The 21,900-nt window shown below is 36.0% G+C and overlaps 1 protein-coding gene and 1 long non-coding RNA gene across 2 annotated transcripts; one reads left to right on the top strand and one right to left on the bottom strand.

The window, feature by feature from the left end:
- Nucleotides 1-233: 233 nt before the first annotated feature.
- Nucleotides 234-14,454, top strand: LOC133872000 (replication protein A 32 kDa subunit A-like). Its single transcript, XM_062309496.1, has 7 exons — nt 234-274; nt 364-441; nt 1,935-2,010; nt 13,081-13,191; nt 13,289-13,368; nt 13,971-14,039; nt 14,187-14,454. Exons 1-7 carry the CDS (start codon nt 234-236, stop codon nt 14,269-14,271), a joined length of 540 nt encoding a protein of 179 aa, XP_062165480.1. The 3' UTR covers nt 14,272-14,454.
- On the bottom strand, nt 4,622-6,401 carry LOC133871916 (uncharacterized). Its single transcript, XR_009900900.1, has 3 exons — nt 6,278-6,401; nt 5,476-5,515; nt 4,622-4,897 (listed from the first exon to the last, which is right to left on the bottom strand). It is a non-coding gene; the product is annotated as an uncharacterized LOC133871916 (long non-coding RNA).
- Nucleotides 14,455-21,900: the final 7,446 nt, after the last annotated feature.

Here is a 21,900-nt window from a genome sequence, read left to right as displayed (position 1 = left end):
CATGAAATATTATTATGTTCTAAAGTCATAATTTGTAAAGTTTGCTTTTTGGCTTCTTAGATTTTACATCAATGCAGTTTTGACTGCAGAAACTAGAGGAGCACTTTGAAATATAAACCAAAAGATACTTTTATTACCTTATATTTTCTTTCTTTAGTTGATACTATTCTTAATTCCAAGTCCACTCTAAATTGTGAAAAACCAGTCTTAATCTATGTTCAATTTTTAATAGGATGAATGAGAATTTTGACACAATAGAAATGGAGAAAATACTGTAAGTTTTCGGTCTTATTGTGGTTGTTGTAATGAGGCACCATAATGGCAAGAAGTTTTGATGATTTTCTATGATTTATCATGCAACAGAGATGGAATGTATGTTCGTGTTAATGGACACTTGAAGAGCTTTAAAGGTGTCAAGCAATTAGTTGCCTTCTCTGTCAGGTATTGTTATAAAAAAAATTTCGTATCTGATCAATTAGGTCATGTGTGAAAGGACGTTTATTCTCAAATGTTTGCTGTATATCTTGTTCTTGTTCTCTGGTAATGTGCTGCATAATCTTCGTCCCTTGGATCTAGTGACAAGTTATACCAGTTTGAGTCGGTTGATCCATTTAATCAAAAGCTATATATGCATTATCTACCGCTTGTATCTTTATATGTACTTACCAAAAAAAAAAGCGTGTTTAAAGGGGAACAAGGAAAAAACTGTTTGTATTCTATCTATATTACAAACCTTTGCAGAAACTGTTGTTATAGACTTGAAAAATGAAATATTCAATCTTTTCTTTTGGTCAGTGTGGGAAGTGGCGTCAGTAGAGAAGCAAGCATAAAGACTAAAAGTTTGGGAATTTGAGATGTAGCATTGTAGCTCAAAGTTAGTTTAGGGTACCTTTAGGGAAGCTGTTGGAGGTTATTTTTTTGGGAGTTTTCGCTACATTTAGGGAAGAGAAGGGGGTTTAAGGAAGCTACTAGGAGTGTTATTAGTGTTGAGATCAATCTCAAGCATTTGTCTCACGTTGCCAAGGAAGGAGTAAGGATGTTTTTTTTTAGTAAGTACCTAAGTTACCTTTAGAGTTAGCTTATTGCTTTTGAGGGTTTTCATGGCTTGGGGGTCTTCATAGGCATATTTTTTAGAAAAACATAACAGGTGATATCACATGTAATTCAAGATAACTTAGGTAAAAATCTATTTACCGAACTGGGACTAAAAAGCCAGAGATATAGGCCTTCCCCACTCATCGATGAATCAAAGAAATTAGAGCTATCTACCTACCATGTAGGTTTAGACAAGACCATTGCTTGAATTACATGTGATATTTTGTCATGACTACACATGGCTAGAAGGTCTTCATAGGCTTATGTTTTCTATTCATGTTTATAAATCCAATTGCTGAGATAAATTTAGAGGGGATTATTTCAAAAACTTCTTGTGGCTAATGATGATAGCCTTGTGTTATTAAAAGTTTAAGTTTCTTTTAAAAGAAGTTCAATAGTCTTCGGGATCAGATATATTTTTTCCTCAAATGAAATCTTGAAATATTGATTACCTCATAGATTTCATAGAAATCCAAAATTTTGATCTTCCCGGAGAAGTTAAACTGTCATTTCTTTAATGGATTTGAGGAATTTCAATTTATTCTTTGAATTTTAATGACAGTTGTTAAGCTTGATTTCTTTTTTAATTTTTGGTTAAGCTTTTGAAGGACACGTTTGGTGCTTTCTACTATGAACTTTCTTTTTTCTCATACAGACGAGAACATGGTTTTTGTAATTTGACTAACATATGATTCACAACTTGATGAGATTAGTTGAGATGAATCTAAGTTTGAAAAACTGATCAGCTTTAACGCAATATACTTCTCTCTAGTATGTGCAATTTTGTTTTTTTTGGAAGTAGATAGATTAACCATCTCATGAATTTTGTTGTCTTTCAGGCCTGTGACAAACTTCGATGAGGTTGCCTTCCATTTTGTTGATTGCATACATAACCACTTGCAATCTAAATCACAGGTACTGGTAGTTGTGCTCTAATTGATGCCACTTGTGGTTGTATGCATCATGCACTTGCTCATACATTATTATTTATTGGTGATTCAGTTGTTTCACTATCCATAAAAGGTGATAGGAATAGTTACTTCACTCTATCCCCTTAATTTTATAGAATGTGTGATTTTGAGTCTTAACCTGAAATAGACTCAAATAAAATTAGTATTTTTTTTTTGGCAAAGAAGAGGAACATGAGAGGTTGCTAGCTGTCCAAACTTCACGATGCTCTCTATTAGGCTACCAGCTGGAGGATGTTTAAGAAGGCTTGTTCATGAGTATTTTGTCCGATTAAGTCAAATCATGTTCATAACAATAGCTCCAAACAAGAGAAAAGAGTGAGTTTCATCGGGACTAATTTTTAAAGATGGAGTAGGGTTAAGAATTATCCTGCTCTAATTTAAGATTGGGTTAGCAGTGAAATGCTGAATATTTGAGGCCAATGGTATTCACATTACAGGACCTGGGAGAAGTGATAGTTTGGGAAGGGCTGCTCATGAGTTTCAATTTTAAAATTGCAAAGGGGGCAAGTGATCACATCCTTATCCGAGAAGGGAATGAAGCTGGTTAATTACTTGGATATGACAGGATGAATTTTCCATGAGATTTTTCACAAAAATAGCTTCAGTTTGTCTTGGATTTTGGCTATCTAGAAGGCTTTCCAATAATTGTTCTCCAAGGGGCTATGGGAAGCAAATAAATTTTGTTAATCTAACTTGTAGGCAAATTTAACTGTAAAGGTATTTTTTTTTTCTTCGGAAGTCAAGTTAGAGTGTCTTTAGAAAAGTGAATGTTGAGGATGCTTTTGGTTGATTCTCTATTGAAATGTTGCCTGATTTTTTCTTCGTCCCACTGTCTTGGATTAGATTTTATTAAGTCTACTACCTGAAAAGATTGAAAAACAAGTATAGAAAACAGTTTATTGCTCGATGACATTAACATTGTACATAGGTCCTTATATACAAAGGTCTTGCCTGATAAACAAGGAAAGTAAATAACTTGATTACAGAGAAAATTTGATTGACAGTATTGTCTTCTATACAAGTTGACTATATATTTCCTTAAGAATCAAATTCGTGATGGTCACGGCTTTCTGCTGCAAGACTTTTCCTTAATTAGCTGCATATAGAGGAGTTATGACAGCCTTTGATTTTCCTTTTCTGCATGGGAGCAGCAGCTGCGCAATCTTGAGCTGTGATTGTGGACTGTGATCTGCATGCACATCATGAGCTAGGGTTTCCTTTTTGGTTTGTGAAACAGCTAGGCAATCACAGATTGATACATCATAATCTGTGATTGCATGATTGTTTGGGATGCGGCTGGATTACCATGTTGGCTTGCACACACGTGGCTGTGTCTCTTGGCTTGGACTCCCCTTCACTGCCACGTTGAGGTATTGTGGCAGCATCTCCTGGCTTGGCTTGTGACTCAGTAATGCTGAGTTGTCTAGGAATAGAGTCTACACTAACACTACCCAGTGGATGGTCTTTTAGGTTGTCTTCTTTCTTGGGTCTAGGTTTGAGATCTTTGGGATCCAAGAGTCATCTCAAAAATTAACAGATATACCATTACTAATCATGTATTAACAACTTTTTGCCAAAAGATTCTTGGTTTTTTGATTGCCCATTCAAATCCATGATGCACTTCTAGTCAATTGGGTTTTTCTAAAATGGGCGTTCTTGTGGTATTTTCCTTCTACCGCTTAGATGCATATGTGATTAGAGGTTTGTTGGCTTTTCCATGCCAATTTTGCAATTTGTGCCTTGTTGATATTGTATCACTCCAGAAAGTTAGTCCTATATTAGGAAGATGAATTGCTCACATTTTAAGTAGGTAGATTATAAATGTATTCATAGGTGCTAAGTCCATATTATATGAAATTGAGTTTTATAAGTAATTCTAGGAAGCTCCAATTACTTGACTAGTTTTTTTTAGTTACTTGACTAGTTTTTTTAGTTATAAATGGTATTAAAACAACCTAGTAACAGCATGTGGCGCTAAAGCATTACATGAAATTGCCTTTGACGAGGATGTTAGGGATTTGAATGTCGGAGATTATATCATCCTAGAAAGTTAGTCCTACAGTGAGAATATGAATTACTCATATTGAGTTGATGGATTATAAAGGTGTTAACGAGTGTTAAGTCTCACATTTGTTCCTTTGAGGATGGGCTTTAAAAGTGATTATAGAAAGCTCAAATTGCAACTTGACTAATTTTTTTGGAGTGATAACATAAATGTGGCTAGCATTTTTCCTGAGTCATTAAAGGTATATATTGTGCGTTCTTTTGATTGAAAGGCTGCTTGTTTCCTTTAGAGTATAGATAGAATGCTAGGCTTTTGGGGTATAATTTGCTCTTATCTTTGCTGAATTCTCTCCAAAAGTTCTCATCATAGCATTTGAGGAACTATGAAGAGATTTGAAGGAGTTAATGTAACGCCCCGCCTTTTACAAAAAGGGGTAAGTGAAAATTTCGATTTTCACGTGACATTACGACATCATCAGAGTTATAAATTGGCAGCGGAATATATATTTTTTTTTATCCAACAGACTTGGAAAGAAATAACACATCAGAGCTTCTAACTGAAATACCTCAAAATAGATATATAAAGTGTAACTGAATAATTACACATAAGATAGTATTTGTGCCATACAAGGCACATATAATTTACAAGCCAAAATAACTAGAGTATAGTTAATACACACCAACAGAAATATAAATATCATTCTCAAGATAATATAATAAAGGACTGGAACACAGCAGTCCACAAAATGGAGGCATCCCAACCTCAAACACTGCTATCAAGATCACCTAAAGGTCTGGACAATCCTGATACTCATCTTCTTCATAACCTGTATTAATATATAACACAGAGAGAAACAATAATACAAAAATACCTAGTGAGTCCACTGTTTTCAATAATATGATGATTACTGATTTAATTAACAATATACGATGCAATGATATGATGTAATGACAGTTTTATATGCACAGTCTTATTTATTTTCTTCTTGCACTCCTCTCATACCAGGGCCATTAAATCCCTGTTCGTTTAAGCGGCTAATTATTGGAGCACAGACTCCCTTACCATGTTTTCTTAGCTTTTCCGCACTAGTAGTCAAAGTAGCATACTTAGTACATTGGTCATCCCGACAACCAAGTACATTGACCATCCCGACAGTCAATTAAGTAGCCATAACTTGCCTAGCACATTGACCATCCCAACAGCCAACTTGTACTTATTATTGTTTTTCGCACAGGCGGTATGCCTGTCCATTGGTCATCCCAACAACCAACTTGTTATTAACCCTGCATCAGAATTATTAACAGTATGCAATATACTATTCCTATGCATATAATTAAATAAAGCAGAAATCACAACATTATAGAAAACAACCACGTATGATCCTCAGTGAGTAAGAATACTCACAGTTCTTTCCTGCTTCAGAAAGTATTCACAGAAATGATAACTGCATAATTATATACATGCAATAATAAATTAGTATAAAATACTAAGAGCTTATTTTGACACTTTCATCACTTTCGACTTTTAACCCGCTTAGCCCAATTCTTAATATTGCTTAGATATTAAATCGGCATAAAATAGGTTAATTATATTACCACATATTTTATGCGGACATTATTACGGCATTTATTAATTAATATCTATAATACCCTTTAAGTAAAACGGCATTATAAAAGCTTATCTATTTTTACACCAAATCAACATAGTGCCTCCATTAATATAGTTAATGGGTTTTATATTTTAAAAGTACACAAGCGGTACAATATTAATAATCCTTATTTTAATCTTATAAATTTTGGGTGGAATAACGGCATTAGTGTTACTAATGCCTAAAAAAACTTTTAGAATTTTGGAAGGCATAACGCTTTTGTAAAATATTACTTTTTACTCGGGCATCACAATGACGTGATTTATTGATTAAATACGCCATTTGGAATACCCTGTTAAAACATAATTTAAAACATTAGATACTTAAAATAATAAGTATAGTAAAATCACAAAGTATTTAAAATAAAATTAATAACTTAAAAATTACATAAAATAAATCAAAGCATTTAATTAAAAACTTACCAAATATTCATTCTTATATATATATATACAAAAGAATTAAACTAAAAAGGGTAGATGATGAAAAAGAGAAGTGGTCCATTTCCTTTTATCTTATTTATCTATTAAGTTGACTAACCAAAATAAAAGGAGGACTTACGTGGGAAAGAAAAGGAGATGGGTCCATTTAGAATTGTTCTTTACTTCCTTTTTGTTCTCTTTTCTTTGCTTTTCCCAAAAGACTAAACAAACAAAAGGAGAGAATGCGCAAGAGAGAGAGAGAGCTGCTGGAACTAGAGAGAAAAGAGGTCTCCAATTCTGTCTTGATGCAACCAGAATACAAAGAAGAAGAAGAAGGACAGTTTCTGCAGAAAACAAGAACAGAAAAGTGAAGAGAAGGACTTCACTTCTTTGCTGAATTTTCTTCTTTCTTGTTAATGCAACTGGCCAGGAGACGTGAGGGAGAGTTTCGGGTTTGTCACTTCAAGAGAGAGAAGAATGACTTGAAGGAAGGGGAGAGCTGCTGCATTAAAATCCACAGAGAACAAGAGAGGAACAGAGTTCCTGCTAGAAAAATGGAGAGAAACCGAGAATGAAGAAGAGAGAAAGCTGTGCGTGAAATGAAGGGAGGTGCTGCACTCTTCTTATACACGCATGGAACGGTGGAGATTGCTTGAAGCTGGAATTGATCTAATGGCTAGGAGTCATGCTTGGGCAGCAAGTTGATGTGCTAGAGGAGATGAATCACGTGGTGGAAGAAGGTTCTCAACTTGGTAATAAATATATCTTATCTACAACAAACTAACATTGAGTTTCAACTAAGTTTCTGACTTAGTTTGCTGGCCGGTTCACTTGTGATTACTAGAAGTTGGGTATTAACGTGAAGGCTGGGTATCTTCAACGTGGGCTGGATTAGGGGCTGGGTTCTTGGAGAATTAAAATGGCCCATTAATAACATAATTGAATTTTCGTTCTATTCAAAGGTACAATTTTTTGTGGATGTTTTCGGGTACTAAATGGAGTCCAAAAATTATGAAATTCGGATGGTAGTTAGAGGACTTCGAGATGAGCGTTCTGGCTTTTGAATCGACCAAAATGGAGTTCGTTTGATCATGTTTCCGTTATTCCAAAGTTTAAGGTCCGTTTGAGTTTTTATCAAATTAAAACTATAAATGCTTCTAAATGAATATTTTATTTCATAAATATTCATATATATATTCTTTTACCTTATTGTTAGGTTTTAAACATATTTTAAGATATTTTATTTAATATCTTAAAATACAGGGCATTACATCCCTCCCCCCTTAACAGAATTTCGTCCCCGAAATTCGTAAACGTTATATCGCATAAAGTTTATATTAAGGGAAGATTTAGATTACTAATGTTTATATCTAGCAATACAAATATCAAGAGTAACATTTTAATTACTAGTGTATTTTATCTTATCCTCTATTGTTGAAATTATATCTACTATTCCTAGGAGATAATTTTACTACTGAGCTTAAAGTCTCGATTTCAATATGGGTTATTCCTACTTATCAAAAAGGGTATAAGAAAATAATGTTTTGTCTAGGTATAAAATTTTATATAGTACCATGATCTATTTTATTGCTCCGTCGTAGTACTATTTTAACGATTGCGTACCATTAGAAATTTCACATGATCGGCGCAAGTGAATGAATGCGAAAGTCCTAAATCATAAATAGTAAGCCAAATGCTATCTATTTAAAGAATGTTACCTGCCGCCGCATTTGTATATTCCTCATCTTCTTCAGCACCACCAGGGATAAGTGAATATACTCGTGCTTGGGCAGGATACTGTTGTCGAGATTCGCCTCCTTGCGGCTTTGATCCTTTAGCAGTGTTCATGGGACAATACTTCTGAAAATGACCAGTCTTACCACACTGGAAGCAAGTAGGTCCTGTCATCTTACACTCTCCCTCATGCAGTTTTCCACACCTGTTACAAGGTGGTCTTTGATTTCCTAGTGCGGGCGGATAACTTTTGCCAACAACTGGCCTGGAATCATTCTCTGTTGCTGGTCTCTTTTCTGAATACGATGTTTGCTGCTTTAATCGTCTTTTCAGATCGTAGGCTGCTGCGGATTCGCGAATTCCTCTCTCTGCAAGAGACGCTACTTCCACTAACCTGGCGTAGTCTTTAATCTCGAGGCATATAACTCGTTCTTTGATTCGTGGATTGAGACCGTTCTCGAAACGTTCAGCCTTTGATTCTTCATCTGGAACGAGGTTGGCTGCAAACCTGGCTAATTCCATAAATCTAGCAGAATATTGTTCTACAGTCATATTACCTTGAACAAGATTTTGGAATTCTATTGCTCGCAATTGCCTCTGAGCTCTAGGGAAAAAGCGCCTGTTGTATTCTATTTTGAACATCTCCCAAGTGATCACCGTTTCTTCCCCAAGTAGCACCTTCCTCGCATTCCACCATCTCCCAGCTTCACCTGTCAGCTGCAATGCGAGATACTGAACTTTCTGCTCGTCAGTACAGCCGAGAGTAGTGTACAATGCATCTATGTCTGTGAGCCATGCTTCTGCGGCATTCGGTCCTTCAGTTCCTTCAAAAGTTTGAAAATGGAAACTAGCAAAATCACGCAACGAACAACCTATGGGTTCAGCTCGTTCGTTAGGACGTGGAATTCGTGATATTGCTTCGATAAGGTGTCTAGTGGCATCAGTTATAAATTGTATTAAGGCCGGGTGTATTCCATCATTATATGGTGGCAATGGAGGCGGAGGTGGTAGCTCTTCCTCATTATTTTCTTCGGGACGCGGGTCTTGGTTAAAGTCGCAGAGAGGACGGCGTCGAGGAGGCATGATTCTATATTTAAAGGAACAGTCATTCCACGTTTTGTAAAATAAAAATCAATGACTATGTGACATTTAAAATCGACCAATAATACCAATAAACTAATCATTTTATAATCAATCACTAACAAAGATTTCATAAATAAATCATATTGCAAACAATTATGACACTTAAAATCACTCGAGTAAATAATCATTATAAACAATAAAATTTAACTACACAAATGCATATACTCAATGAAGCACGTTAAAAGATTTTTACTCTTACTCTAACTCATGAAATTCCACTTAATATATATATACACACACACACATACAAAAAATATTTTTATTTTCCTATAGCTCTGTGTATTTCCGTCCTATGCTAAGGTCAAGTCTAAGGTCCACAGAGCAAACCGCTCTGATACCACTCTGTAACGCCCCGCCTTTTACAAAAAGGGGTAAGTGAAAATTTCGATTTTCACGTGACATTACGACATCATCAGAGTTATAAATTGGCAGCGGAATATATTTTTTTTTTTATCCAACAGACTTGAAAAGAAATAACACATCAGAGCTTCTAACTGAAATACCTCAAAATAGATATATAAAGTATAACTGAATAATTACACATAAGATAGTATTTGTGCCATACAAGGCACATATAATTTACAAGCCAAAATAACTAGAGTATAGTTAATACACACCAACAGAAATATAAATATCATTCTCAAGATAATATAATAAAGGACTGGAACACAGCAGTCCACAAAATGGAGGCATCCCAACCTCAAACACTGCTATCAAGATCACCTAAAGGTCTGGACAATCCTGATACTCATCTTCTTCATAACCTGTATTAATATATAACACAGAGAGAAACAATAATACAAAAATACCTAGTGAGTCCACTGTTTTCAATAATATGATGATTACTGATTTAATTAACAATATACGATGCAATGATATGATGTAATGACAGTTTTATATGCACAGTCTTATTTATTTTCTTCTTGCACTCCTCTCATACCAGGGCCATTAAATCCCTGTTCGTTTAAGCGGCTAATTATTGGAGCACAGACTCCCTTACCATGTTTTCTTAGCTTTTCCGCACTAGTAGTCAAAGTAGCATACTTAGTACATTGGTCATCCCGACAACCAAGTACATTGACCATCCCGACAGTCAATTAAGTAGCCATAACTTGCCTAGCACATTGACCATCCCAACAGCCAACTTGTACTTATTATTGTTTTTCGCACAGGCGGTATGCCTGTCCATTGGTCATCCCAACAACCAACTTGTTATTAACCCTGCATCAGAATTATTAACAGTATGCAATATACTATTCCTATGCATATAATTAAATAAAGCAGAAATCACAACATTATAGAAAACAACCACGTATGATCCTCAGTGAGTAAGAATACTCACAGTTCTTTCCTGCTTCAGAAAGTATTCACAGAAATGATAATTGCATAATTATATACATGCAATAATAAATTAGTATAAAATACTAAGAGTTTATTTTGACACTTTCATCACTTTCGACTTTTAACCCGCTTAGCCCAATTCTTAATATCGCTTAGATATTAAATCGGCATAAAATAGGTTAATTATATTACCACATATTTTATGCGGACATTATTACGGCATTTATTAATTAATATCTATAATACCCTTTAAGTAAAACGGCATTATAAAAGCTTATCTATTTTTACACCAAATCAACATAGTGCCTCCATTAATATAGTTAATGGGTTTTATATTTTAAAAGTACACAAGCGGTACAATATTAATAATCCTTATTTTAATCTTATAAATTTTGGGTGAAATAACGGCATTAGTGTTACTAATGCCTAAAAATACTTTTAGAATTTTGGAAGGCATAACGCTTTTGTAAAATATTACTTTTTACTCGGGCATCACAATGACGTGATTTATTGATTAAATACGCCATTTGGAATACCCTGTTAAAACATAATTTAAAACATTAGATACTTAAAATAATAAGTATAGTAAAATCACAAAGTATTTAAAATAAAATTAATAACTTAAAAATTACATAAAATAAATCAAAGCATTTAATTAAAAACTTACCAAATATTCATTCTTATATATATATATATATATATATATATATATATATATACAAAAGAATTAAACTAAAAAGGGCAGATGATGAAAAAGAGAAGTGGTCCATTTCCTTTTGTCTTATTTATCTATTAAGTTGACTAACCAAAATAAAAGGAGGACTTACGTGGGAAAGAAAAGGAGATGGGTCCATTTAGAATTGTTCTTTACTTCCTTTTTGTTCTCTTTTCTTTGCTTTTCCCAAAAGACTAAACAGACAAAAGGAGAGAATGCGCAAGAGAGAGAGAGAGCTGCTGGAACTAGAGAGAAAAGAGGTCTCCAATTCTGTCTTGATGCAACCAGAATACAAAGAAGAAGAAGAAGGACAGTTTCTACAGAAAACAAGAACAGAAAAGTGAAGAGAAGGACTTCACTTCTTTGCTGAATTTTCTTCTTTCTTGTTAATGCAACTGGCCAGGAGACGTGAGGGAGAGTTTCGGGTTTGTCACTTCAAGAGAGAGAAGAATGACTTGAAGGAAGGGGAGAGCTGCTGCATTAAAATCCACAGAGAACAAGAGAGGAACAGAGTTCCTGCTAGAAAAATGGAGAGAAACCGAGAATGAAGAAGAGAGAAAGCTGTGCGTGAAATGAAGGGAGGTGCTGCACTCTTCTTATACACGCATGGAACGGTGGAGATTGCTTGAAGCTGGAATTGATCTAATGGCTAGGAGTCATGCTTGGGCAGCAAGTTGATGTGCTAGAGGAGATGAATCACGTGGTGGAAGAAGGTTCTCAACTTGGTAATAAATATATCTTATCTACAACAAACTAACATTGAGTTTCAACTAAGTTTCTAACTTAGTTTACTGGCCGGTTCACTTGTGATTACTAGAAGTTGGGTATTAACGTTAAGGCTGGGTATCTTCAACGTGGGCTGGGCTGGGTTGCAACGTGGGCTGGATTAGGGGCTGGGTTCTTGGAGAATTAAAATGGCCCATTAATAACATAATTGAATTTTCGTTCTATTCAGAGGTACAATATTTTGTGGATGTTTTCGGGTACTAAATGGAGTCCAAAAATTATGAAATTCGGAGGGTAGTTAGAGGACTTCGAGATGAGCGTTCTGGCTTTTGAATCGACCAAAATGGAGTTCGTTTGATCATGTTTCCGTTATTCCAAAGTTTAAAGTCCGTTTGAGTTTTTATCAAATTAAAACTATAAATGCTTCTAAATGAATATTTTATTTCATAAATATTCATATATATATTCTTTTACCTTATTGTTAGGTTTTAAACATATTTTAAGATATTTTATTTAATATCTTAAAATACAGGGCATTACAGTTAAGCGGACATTTGATAAATGGGAAGAACGGTCGCAATTGATTTGATTAGAGTTCTCTTGGTTTGGGGTTGGAGTTTGGTGTTCCATCCAACTATTTTTATTTTTATTTTGTGGACCTTCTCCTTGAATATACACGCAAAATTTAAATAGAGCTCTGTTGTTTAGAGTCTAACCGTTAGTTCAAAAGCTCTAGGATTGTTGGATACGGATTTGGTTAGTTCATGTGAATGCTCTTGACCCCTATGATCATAACATTTTACTACATTTCTGAATTCGATGTTCACCACGGCCCTCTCTATTGGCCTGACTTGATGATAGCTCTCTTTGTTGGCGGCTTTATTCACATATCAATATTCAATGACTTAATACTATGCCCATACGTAATATCAAGATATTTTAATCTAGCCTATACGTTGCCTTCTCCATGGCTCGAACCCGTGACGTAATGCATGCTTTGATACCAATTGTTAAGGGTCAAACCATTCATCCAGAAGCCTTAGACATTATTGGATATTGTTTTGGTTAAACCCTTAACTCTTACAATCATAACATTTTACTTGGAATTTGGGTATTTGTACGGTAAAATGATTATTTGAAGTGGCTTCAACTTGGGGCACACCAAAATTGAGGGAGTGATTAGTGTAATACTATAGATATTCATTCATTCTCTTAAAGATATATGTATGATGTATATATGTTGTGTTTCTTTATTTATTGAGTATATTGTGTTTTGGCTGAAGTTGCAAGGAGTTACCCCGACCCAGCCTCAGTCAGGGGATATATCCTTGAGCATTCCTGTGAAGAATGAATCAAGTGAATCAAGTGGATATCAGACAGCCCCATCTAGTCAAGTATGATATGACTTGCAGATCTTTTTTAACGTTTTTTTTTTTTTTTTTTTTTCCATGTGTATTGTTTGGAATAAGATTTTAATTTTCTATTTTGTAGTTATCTGGGCAATTTAGCAGTGATGGGCTCAAGAGCTGTGATCAATTGGTCCTTGACTATCTGCAGCAGCCTTCAAGCATGTGAGTGATCAAAATATGCAGCTTTTCTTATATCCTATTTTTCTCTGCTTCTGTTGCCTGATTTTACATAAGATGGCTTAGTGCAGTACTGTATCTCTTCCAGGCAAAGTGGTTTCGCCTATTCGAAATATACTTGTTTGCTATGGGGTTTTATGATTTATCTCGCTTTGCATTATAACGTTAGTATATTAGCTCTTTTTTTCTTTTTCTTTTTCTTTTTTTGGGAAAAAGATTTTCTCCCTGCAGCTAGCACTATATTTTTTTTTTTTTAATGAGTAATGTTATACACCAACCCCATATCTCTCTCCCATCTTCCTAAAGTCTATGTGGCATGATTTTAACCTCTTGTTCTACTAGAGTCACTTTTGTACTCGTGTAACTTTTATGTTTACCAATAATGTTTTATTCTCATTATTCTCTTTTGAGTAATGCTACTCTTTACATTCATTTATCATATATGATGTATTTTAAGTGGTTAACATAAAAAGTCACTTAAAACAAGTTAAGAGAATCGGTGTGAAAGGAATGTAATAAATATGTTACTTTTTCTGAGTTATACCTTATTGCCAATTCTGCTTGAAGTTTTTTGCTGTTGAATGCAGTGGACAGGAAAAGGGGATACACAGGGATGAACTTTCACGGCAGCTAAAACTTCCTGTGGATAAGATTATGTAATCTCTCTCCCCCTCTTACATTCAGTGTGTGTCACTTATTGGATGAATATATATGTAACACACAAATATATATATATATATATATATATATATATATATATATATATATATATATATCTATATTTCTGTTGTTTTCTATTCCAGGGAATCAATTAGGGCTCTTGAGGAGGAGGGTTTGATATACTCCACTATTGATGAGTTTCACTACAAGTCAACCACATGTGGTTGATATTCTTGAGGTTTGAACTTGCGCTAGGGTTGGGTGTGAACGCCGTTGCTGTTTTATTTTTCTAGTCTTGTCTGGTCTGGAGTGTGTACATATCTAATTAATTAGATGCTTTTATTGGGTGTTCTTTCCAATGATCATCCCATTCTCGGTTCTGACACCCATTGCAAATTGAAACTTCTCTTATTGCTAGTCTTATTTAATTTTTTTTTTGGGGTTGGCAGCTTTTTTCGTAATTAAATCTAAATGGGTCTTGTGTCAATATTAACTCTTAACGGGTTGACCCGTGAGTCCATCTAACACGAATTGCTAGCCTAGTTCAACCTCAATTTCAGATACTAGTTCAGTGTTTCGTAAACGTATTTAAATTTAATAACTTAAAAAAAACAATTAATTAAAAAACAAATGAAAAATAGTCTAGCTAGTGGACTGCTCTAAAACAGGCAAAACTGTTAACCATTTCTGAGCCCTTCTACACATTCTCCACTCATCTCCCCTCATCACCATTTTATAATAAAAAAATTATTTTTTATTAAAAAGTTGTCTCTGATGTCACATCAGAGATAACCTTTTAATAAAAATCACTTTTTTAAAAGAAAAGATGATAATGAAGGGGGGATGAGTGGTGCATCTTTAGCATTTCCCACCATTTCTCTTTAATTAAATTGGTCAAATTTTTTAATTTTGACACGATCTATTTAAATAAGCAGGTAATACAACATGATTCGCATAACTTATTATGTTGGGTTGATTCAACATGATCTAACCCAAATAGGTCGTGTTGGGTTGATTCAAACGAAACAAGATTTATTTCATGGTTATGATTTAAAGTTGGTGTATTTAAAAGTATACAATGTATATGATATCACATTTTTTTTTAAAAAAAAAAAAAAAAAAAAAGATGTCTCAACATTGACATCATATACATAATTAGATACACCAACTTTAAACCATGACCAACTAATACTATCCATTTAATTTGAACCGTAGAAGATCATTGTCCGATCAAAATACGATTCTTTTCGACTTGTATATGAATTTAAATTCTGCAGAGACAAATTAAACTAACAATATGCGTTCCAACATGCACTATTCTCTCTCAATATACAATGCTTAAACACTACTTGACTGCTAGATCGATCATTAGCAATTGATAAAATTTAATGATTACATACTACAAACTTGGATTGCTCAGGCGAACCGATTAATAATTGGCCTACACCATTAAACATCCTACCACTTTTTAACCGACATCACTAATCGGCCAACTGCACGGGCATGCATCCACCTTTCCCAATTAATTGCTCATAACAAGTGGTTAGTTGTAGTAGGGTAAGTGGAGACAGTGATTAATCGCCTCCACCTACCCTTAATATATATATAAAAAACAAAAATCTATTAAGAAAACAAAAACTAAAACAAACCTAAATGGTCTAAAAAGCCCCGAAAAGAGACACAAGACACCAAAATAGACCTAATAGACCCATACTTGATAAGTGGGCAGTTATGAGATAAATAACGGCCCGCCTATGGGTGGAGACGAGCGGTGCATCAAAACAACCAACCACTTAGAGCAGTGGTGGAGGCGGTCAGGTTGCAAAAATCGCCTGTCTAGGCAGTGTACACCCCTACTCCAAATAGTTCTAGTAATTACAATAGTGTTGTTAAGCATTACATGCATTTTTAAAAATGCATGAGAATCATAGAGAAGCAACACTATTGGTGTGATTGTGGAGTACTTTTAACCTTCTACTCTTTTAGGGTTTTGTTTTTTAATTGTATGAAAAAAAAAAATTAATTAAATTTATATTTTATACGGGTTATGCGAGTAAGCTATGGCTTAAGTGAGTTGACTCAATTTGGGGGTGGTCGAACCACTTCGAAGGGCCTTGGGAGTGGTTTGGGCACTCTCAAACTGGCCCTGGAGGTGACTCAGTCACTTTTATTGGCCAAAGTTTTTTTGATGACAGATGGACATTGGTACTATTTGGGTATATCATAAGCGAAATACGACCTGTAATCAAAAATAAAACCGACATATAATAAAAAAAATATATATATATTTAACTCTAAATTAAATCCCTCTCGACTCTCATGATTTGTACTCAAAATTTTATTGGTAGAGGAAAAACATAATGAGGTTAGACTGATTGATTATTTTAATGGTAAGGTTTTAGGAAGCATATAAATAAGGTAACCTGACTATTTGTACAATATTCCGGCCAACCTGATTTCTCTGTGTAATGTTCTTTTAAATAACATCGCGTTGCATTTGTCAAATACGACAATATATAAATAAACTTTATCAGATGTACGTGTCAGTTGTCACATGTGGTATCAGTTAATTTCGTTTGTATGTTGTATGTTTTTTTTCGTGATGTTTAGTTATATTTTTATGATAATCAGCCTCGGGCCCCAGTTCTGATTTTAAAAAATTATGATTTATGAGACACCAATGTGGGTCATTGCTGATCCAAAAGGTCATAGTAGCGTACGTTGTTACCGGATCCAGAAGAAAATAATACTCTGCTCGTGTCAGCAATAAGAAAGGCAGAATTCAGAATTGCACAGAGCCCATAGGGCGAACACTGTAGAGAGCACGCTTGTTAACGTGACCATGTTTTCTCGAACTTCACGCCTTCAACGTCTCTGACCTTTTTTGGGATTCCCGATCGAAAAGCATTCATGTCGTTACGTTATAGTACTACTCCCTTGGGCCGAAGATATCAAGGACGACCTAAAAGTCGCTAAAATCATCTTTCTTTTTTTGTGAACCCTAGCAGAGAATATGAGAATTGATTCCCGTACAACACTTTTACAACAAGTGTACAACAGCCCTCTCACATGGGGTGGGCCCTACAGTGTGTAGGGCTCACCCCATGTGAGAGGGTTGTTGTACACTTGTTGTAAAAGTGATGTATTTCTATCATTTTTCCTTAGAAAAAGTTGGTTGAAATGTTCGCTTGGGAGGAGAGAAAAACAAATCAACTAATTAAAAAAGGAACGACAGATGTGTTTTGATACAGAGTGTTTTGACCCCAAGTCCCAAGACAATCTACTAGCTATGAGTGAATAAGTGATATGTAACAGTAAATATTCACTACAAAAAAACCGGACATTACTAACGTGCAGAAACTATCACGTTACTGAACTTACTAATGTCAAATAACATATACACGTTACAATATATTTTAGTGGCGTGCAAAAATTAGCACAATACTGTATAGTAACGCATAATTCATCCACGTTACAATATAGTAACGTGATAAACAATATTCGTTACTATTTAGTAACTTGTAAACATTTGCTTGTTACTAAAATGTATTTCGGATTTATTTTTTTTAACAGTTTATATAAATTCCAAATTATACTAACGTGGTGTAGTATGCACGTTAGAAGATTAGTAATGTGAGAATCTTACACGTTCCAATTATTGTAACGCCTAGGTTTTCCACGTTGCTATATAATGTGGGAAAATTTGCACGTTATATATAGTAACGTGCGTCACATTTGGTCGTAACTATAATTGTAACTTGTAAATTTGCACGTTACCATAATTGTGGCGTGCAAATTTGCAGGTTACCATAATTGTAACGTGCAAATTTGTACGTTACCATAATTGGAACATGCTTTCTTTACCCGTTGATATATAGTAACCTGTAAGTACAACGTATTTTAATTGTTAAAGTGCATAGGATCGGTATATAAGATATAATTGGGTAAGTTTAATGTCCAAGTGCGTAAGATCAATCGGTATACAACGTATAATGTCTAAGTACAATGTCCAAGTGCATAGGATTGGTACAGAAGGTATAATGTGTAACTATAATGTCCAAGTACATAGAATAGGCAATGAAGCTTCATCAGCAGAGGGAACACGTGCGAGAAGCAGCCAATTTGCACGTTACGTACTATACAGTTTGAAGGACTTGCTTGTACGAGTTGAGAATCAGTTGTCCAGTTGTGAGGTCAAGACTAACCCTAGAGGCTTGTGTACATGGGAGGGATTTATGGGATATGTTGGACTCCCAAAATAGTTTGCCGGCTCTATCTTGGGAATCAGAAGAGGCAATGAAGCTTCATCAGCAGAGGGAACACGTGCGAGAAGCAGCCAATTTGCACGTTACTATACAGTTTGAAGGACTTGCTTGTATGAATTGAGAATCAGTTGTCCAGTTGTGAGGTTGAGACTAACCCTAGAGGCTCGTGTACATGGGAGGGATTTATTGGGATATGTTGGACTCCCAAAATAGTTTGCCGGCTCTATCTCGGGAATCAGAAGAGGCAATGAAGCTTCATCAGCAGAGGGAACACGTGCAAAAAGCAGCCAAGACAACCTTATTAACCTTTCTCAATGTAGAATATGACATGATGCTTTATGTTAGGTAGACTATGCCCCTTAGCAATGTTCCAAAAAACCAGATTTTACAAACGTGCATAAATTAACACGCTATTGAACTTAGGGTTAAATACCCTATTGGTACCTGAGTTTTACGTGATTTTAAATTTAGTACCTCAGTTTTGTTTTGTATCATAGGTGGTACCTGAATTAAGGGTAAAAACCCATTTGGTACCTCTGTTAGATTTTCCGTCCGAATTTTAACGGCTCGCCACGTGTCAACCGCGGAGGTTGACACGTGGCACTGCATAAAAAAAAAATTAAAAATTAAAAATTGAAATCTTTAGAAAATGATTAAAAATAATAAAATTTTAAAAAAGAAAATTAAAAAAAGAAAAAAGAAGAGGGGTGGCTGAGCCACCCCCCTTGGCCACCATGGGGGTGGCCGGCCACCCCCATTTTGGCCAAGGAGGTGGCCCAGCCACCCCCTTGGCCGGTCTGACCGGTCTGGGGTGGCCGAACCACCCCATAGGGGGTGGTTCGGCCACCCCACAGTTGAAAAAAAAAAAAAAAAAAAAAAAAATTTTGAAGGGTTTTGGCCCTAGGGGGTGGCCGGGCCACGGAGGTGGTTCGGCCACCCCCTAGCGCCAAAACCCATCAAAAAAAAATTGAGGGTTTGCCCTTGGGGGTGGTCGAACCACCCACTAGGGCCACGGGGGTGGTTCGGCCACCCCCATACAGGCCGGACTGGGGTGGCCGAACCACCCCCGTGGCCCATGGGGGTGGTTCGGCCACCCCAAGGGCAAACCCTCAATTTCTTTTTGGATGGGTTTTGGCCCTTAGGGGTGGCCGAACCACCCCCTAGGGCCACGGGGGTGGTTCGGCCACCCCAGGCTGGCCTGTATGGGGGTGACCGAACCACCCCCGTGGCCCTAGAGAGTGGTTCGGCCACCCCAAGGGTAAACCCTCAATTTTTTTTTGATGGGTTTTGGCCCTAGGGGGTGGCCGAACCACCCCCTAGGGCCAAAACCCGTCAAAATTTTTTTTTTTTTTTTTTTTTTTTTTTTTCAACTGTGGGGTGGCCGAACCACCCCCTATGGGATGGTTCGGCCACCCTAGACCGGCCAGACCGGCCAAGGGGGTGGCTGGGCCACCTCCTTGGCCAAAATGGGGGTGGCCGGCCACCCCCATGGTGGCCAAGGGGGGTGGCTCAGCCACCCCTCTTCTTTTTTCTTTTTTTATTTTTATTTTTTAAAATTTTATTATTTTTAATCATTTTCTAAAGATTTCAATTTTTAATTTTTAATTTTTTTTTATGTAGTGCCACGTGTCAACCTCAGCGGTTGACACGTGGCGAGCCGTTAAAATTCGGACGGAAAATCTAACAGAGGTACCAACTGGGTTTTTACCCTTAATTCAGGTACCACCTATGATACAAAACAAAATTGAGGTACTAAATTTAAAATCACGTAAAACTCAGGTACCAATAGGGTATTTAACCCTTGAACTTATTAACGTTATATCAATTTACACGTTACTAAATACAATAATAACTTGCAATATTTGAATGATACTATATAGTAACACGTAGTTATCCCACGTTACAATATATTATACGTTACTATTTAGTAACGTGAAAATTGATTTAGTAATGTGGATATTTACCATGCCACTATTGTTTCCACGTACCAAAATTCATAATTTATAAACCCTTATCGTTAGTTTGGATGCAAGTAGAAAACGGTTTTTACTTGCTACGGTATTTGCTTTTTCAAATAAAAAATAATATTTTACCTAATATAATTCAAGAACAAATCATATGTTTTTTTTTTTTTTTTTTTTAAAACAAATTATATTATGTTCATTTTTTCATAATTTAATCTCACAAAGTCGAACTTCAAATCCTATTTATAATAACAAAAAGCAATCAAATACAACGTATGTAAATCAAAACACAATCAACGTTAACAAAAAGCAATCAAACTAACGGGAAATCAAAACACAAGCTACAATAACAAAAAACAAACAACCTCGAGTTAGTACTAGTTACTTTCTAATAAAGTGAAATTATGAATACAACTATGAAAAATTACGAATAGAACTAATCAGGATGAGCAGCTCCATCCTCATGATCAGGATGAGTAGCTCCATCCTCATGACCAACTGTATCAACTTGAACTGCAACACCTACGAATGATAAAAACAAACAAAGTTAGCAAACAACATGATAAAATCATGTCAATAAAAAGTGCATTAAACAAAGTGGAGAATGTAAACAAACGTTGATGATGTATAATACCGGGAGCGCTACCCACAGACGAATCCACAAGCTGGCTAGGTGCATCACCTGTGACAGGTGCGATGACATGTTGTTCAGCTGTGTGCGCAGATGTGGACGTGGTCATTATTGATGTCAAGCTACTCCAACGAGACTCCCACTCAGCCTTCTCTTTTGCCCACGCCTCCTCGCGCATTGACATCATAGACTGGAGCTCAGAAACGCGCGCCTCTAGTGATACGGCGAGGTTGACTAGTCGGTTTATTTCTTCCTGCGATGACTGAGCAGAGGGATTGAAAATCTGTGACCGTGCCTGTGTCGGGGTATAGTATTTGGCTGTGGTCCCCGAGACAGGCCTCACATTCTTGCCAACTCCTCTAACCCTACCCGAGTACTCGGGCTTATTCCCAATTGCTTGGGAATACGCATCATCAGGACGCCATCGTGTGGTCCCCTCAGTCACACTCGACGCTGCAGCGGGATCAATGGGTGCTAGCCTCTCCATTAATTCCTGTATGTTGTATTAAATTAATGATGGCAAACACCATGTCAATTGTAAAGAGATAATTAAGCAATAAATCGAAAACAAGATAAATTAATGATGCCAAACACCATGTCAATTGTAAAGAGATAATTAATTAAGCAATAAATCGAGAACAAGATAAATATGTTAGCATACACATCTCTCGCGCGTTATGTCGTTGGGGAAGCTTCCATCCTTCTTTTTATGTGTTTTATTATATAACCGTGCGCGGGTCGGAGGAGTGCCAGACGCGAGTGCCTGTCAAGAAAAAATATATGTGCATTAAAAAAAAATATTCAAACATATAATTATATATGTATATGTTAACTTGGTATACATACGTCCTCATGTGACACCCTAGCGAAGCTTTTGGTGCCGCTAGTGTGTGGAGTGTTGTTCCGTGCTCGCAAGCCCTTCATGTAGGCTGCGTACTCCTACACAATCAACGTTATCAATATGTTAGTCATGTGGTTATATACGCACAAACGCACG

Source organism: Alnus glutinosa, chromosome 6, assembly GCF_958979055.1.
Source record: "Alnus glutinosa chromosome 6, dhAlnGlut1.1, whole genome shotgun sequence".
In the NCBI taxonomy this organism is placed as follows: domain Eukaryota; kingdom Viridiplantae; phylum Streptophyta; class Magnoliopsida; order Fagales; family Betulaceae; genus Alnus; species Alnus glutinosa.
The sequence above is the reverse complement of the archived record's forward strand: the minus strand, read 5'-3'. Positions and strand labels throughout refer to the sequence as shown.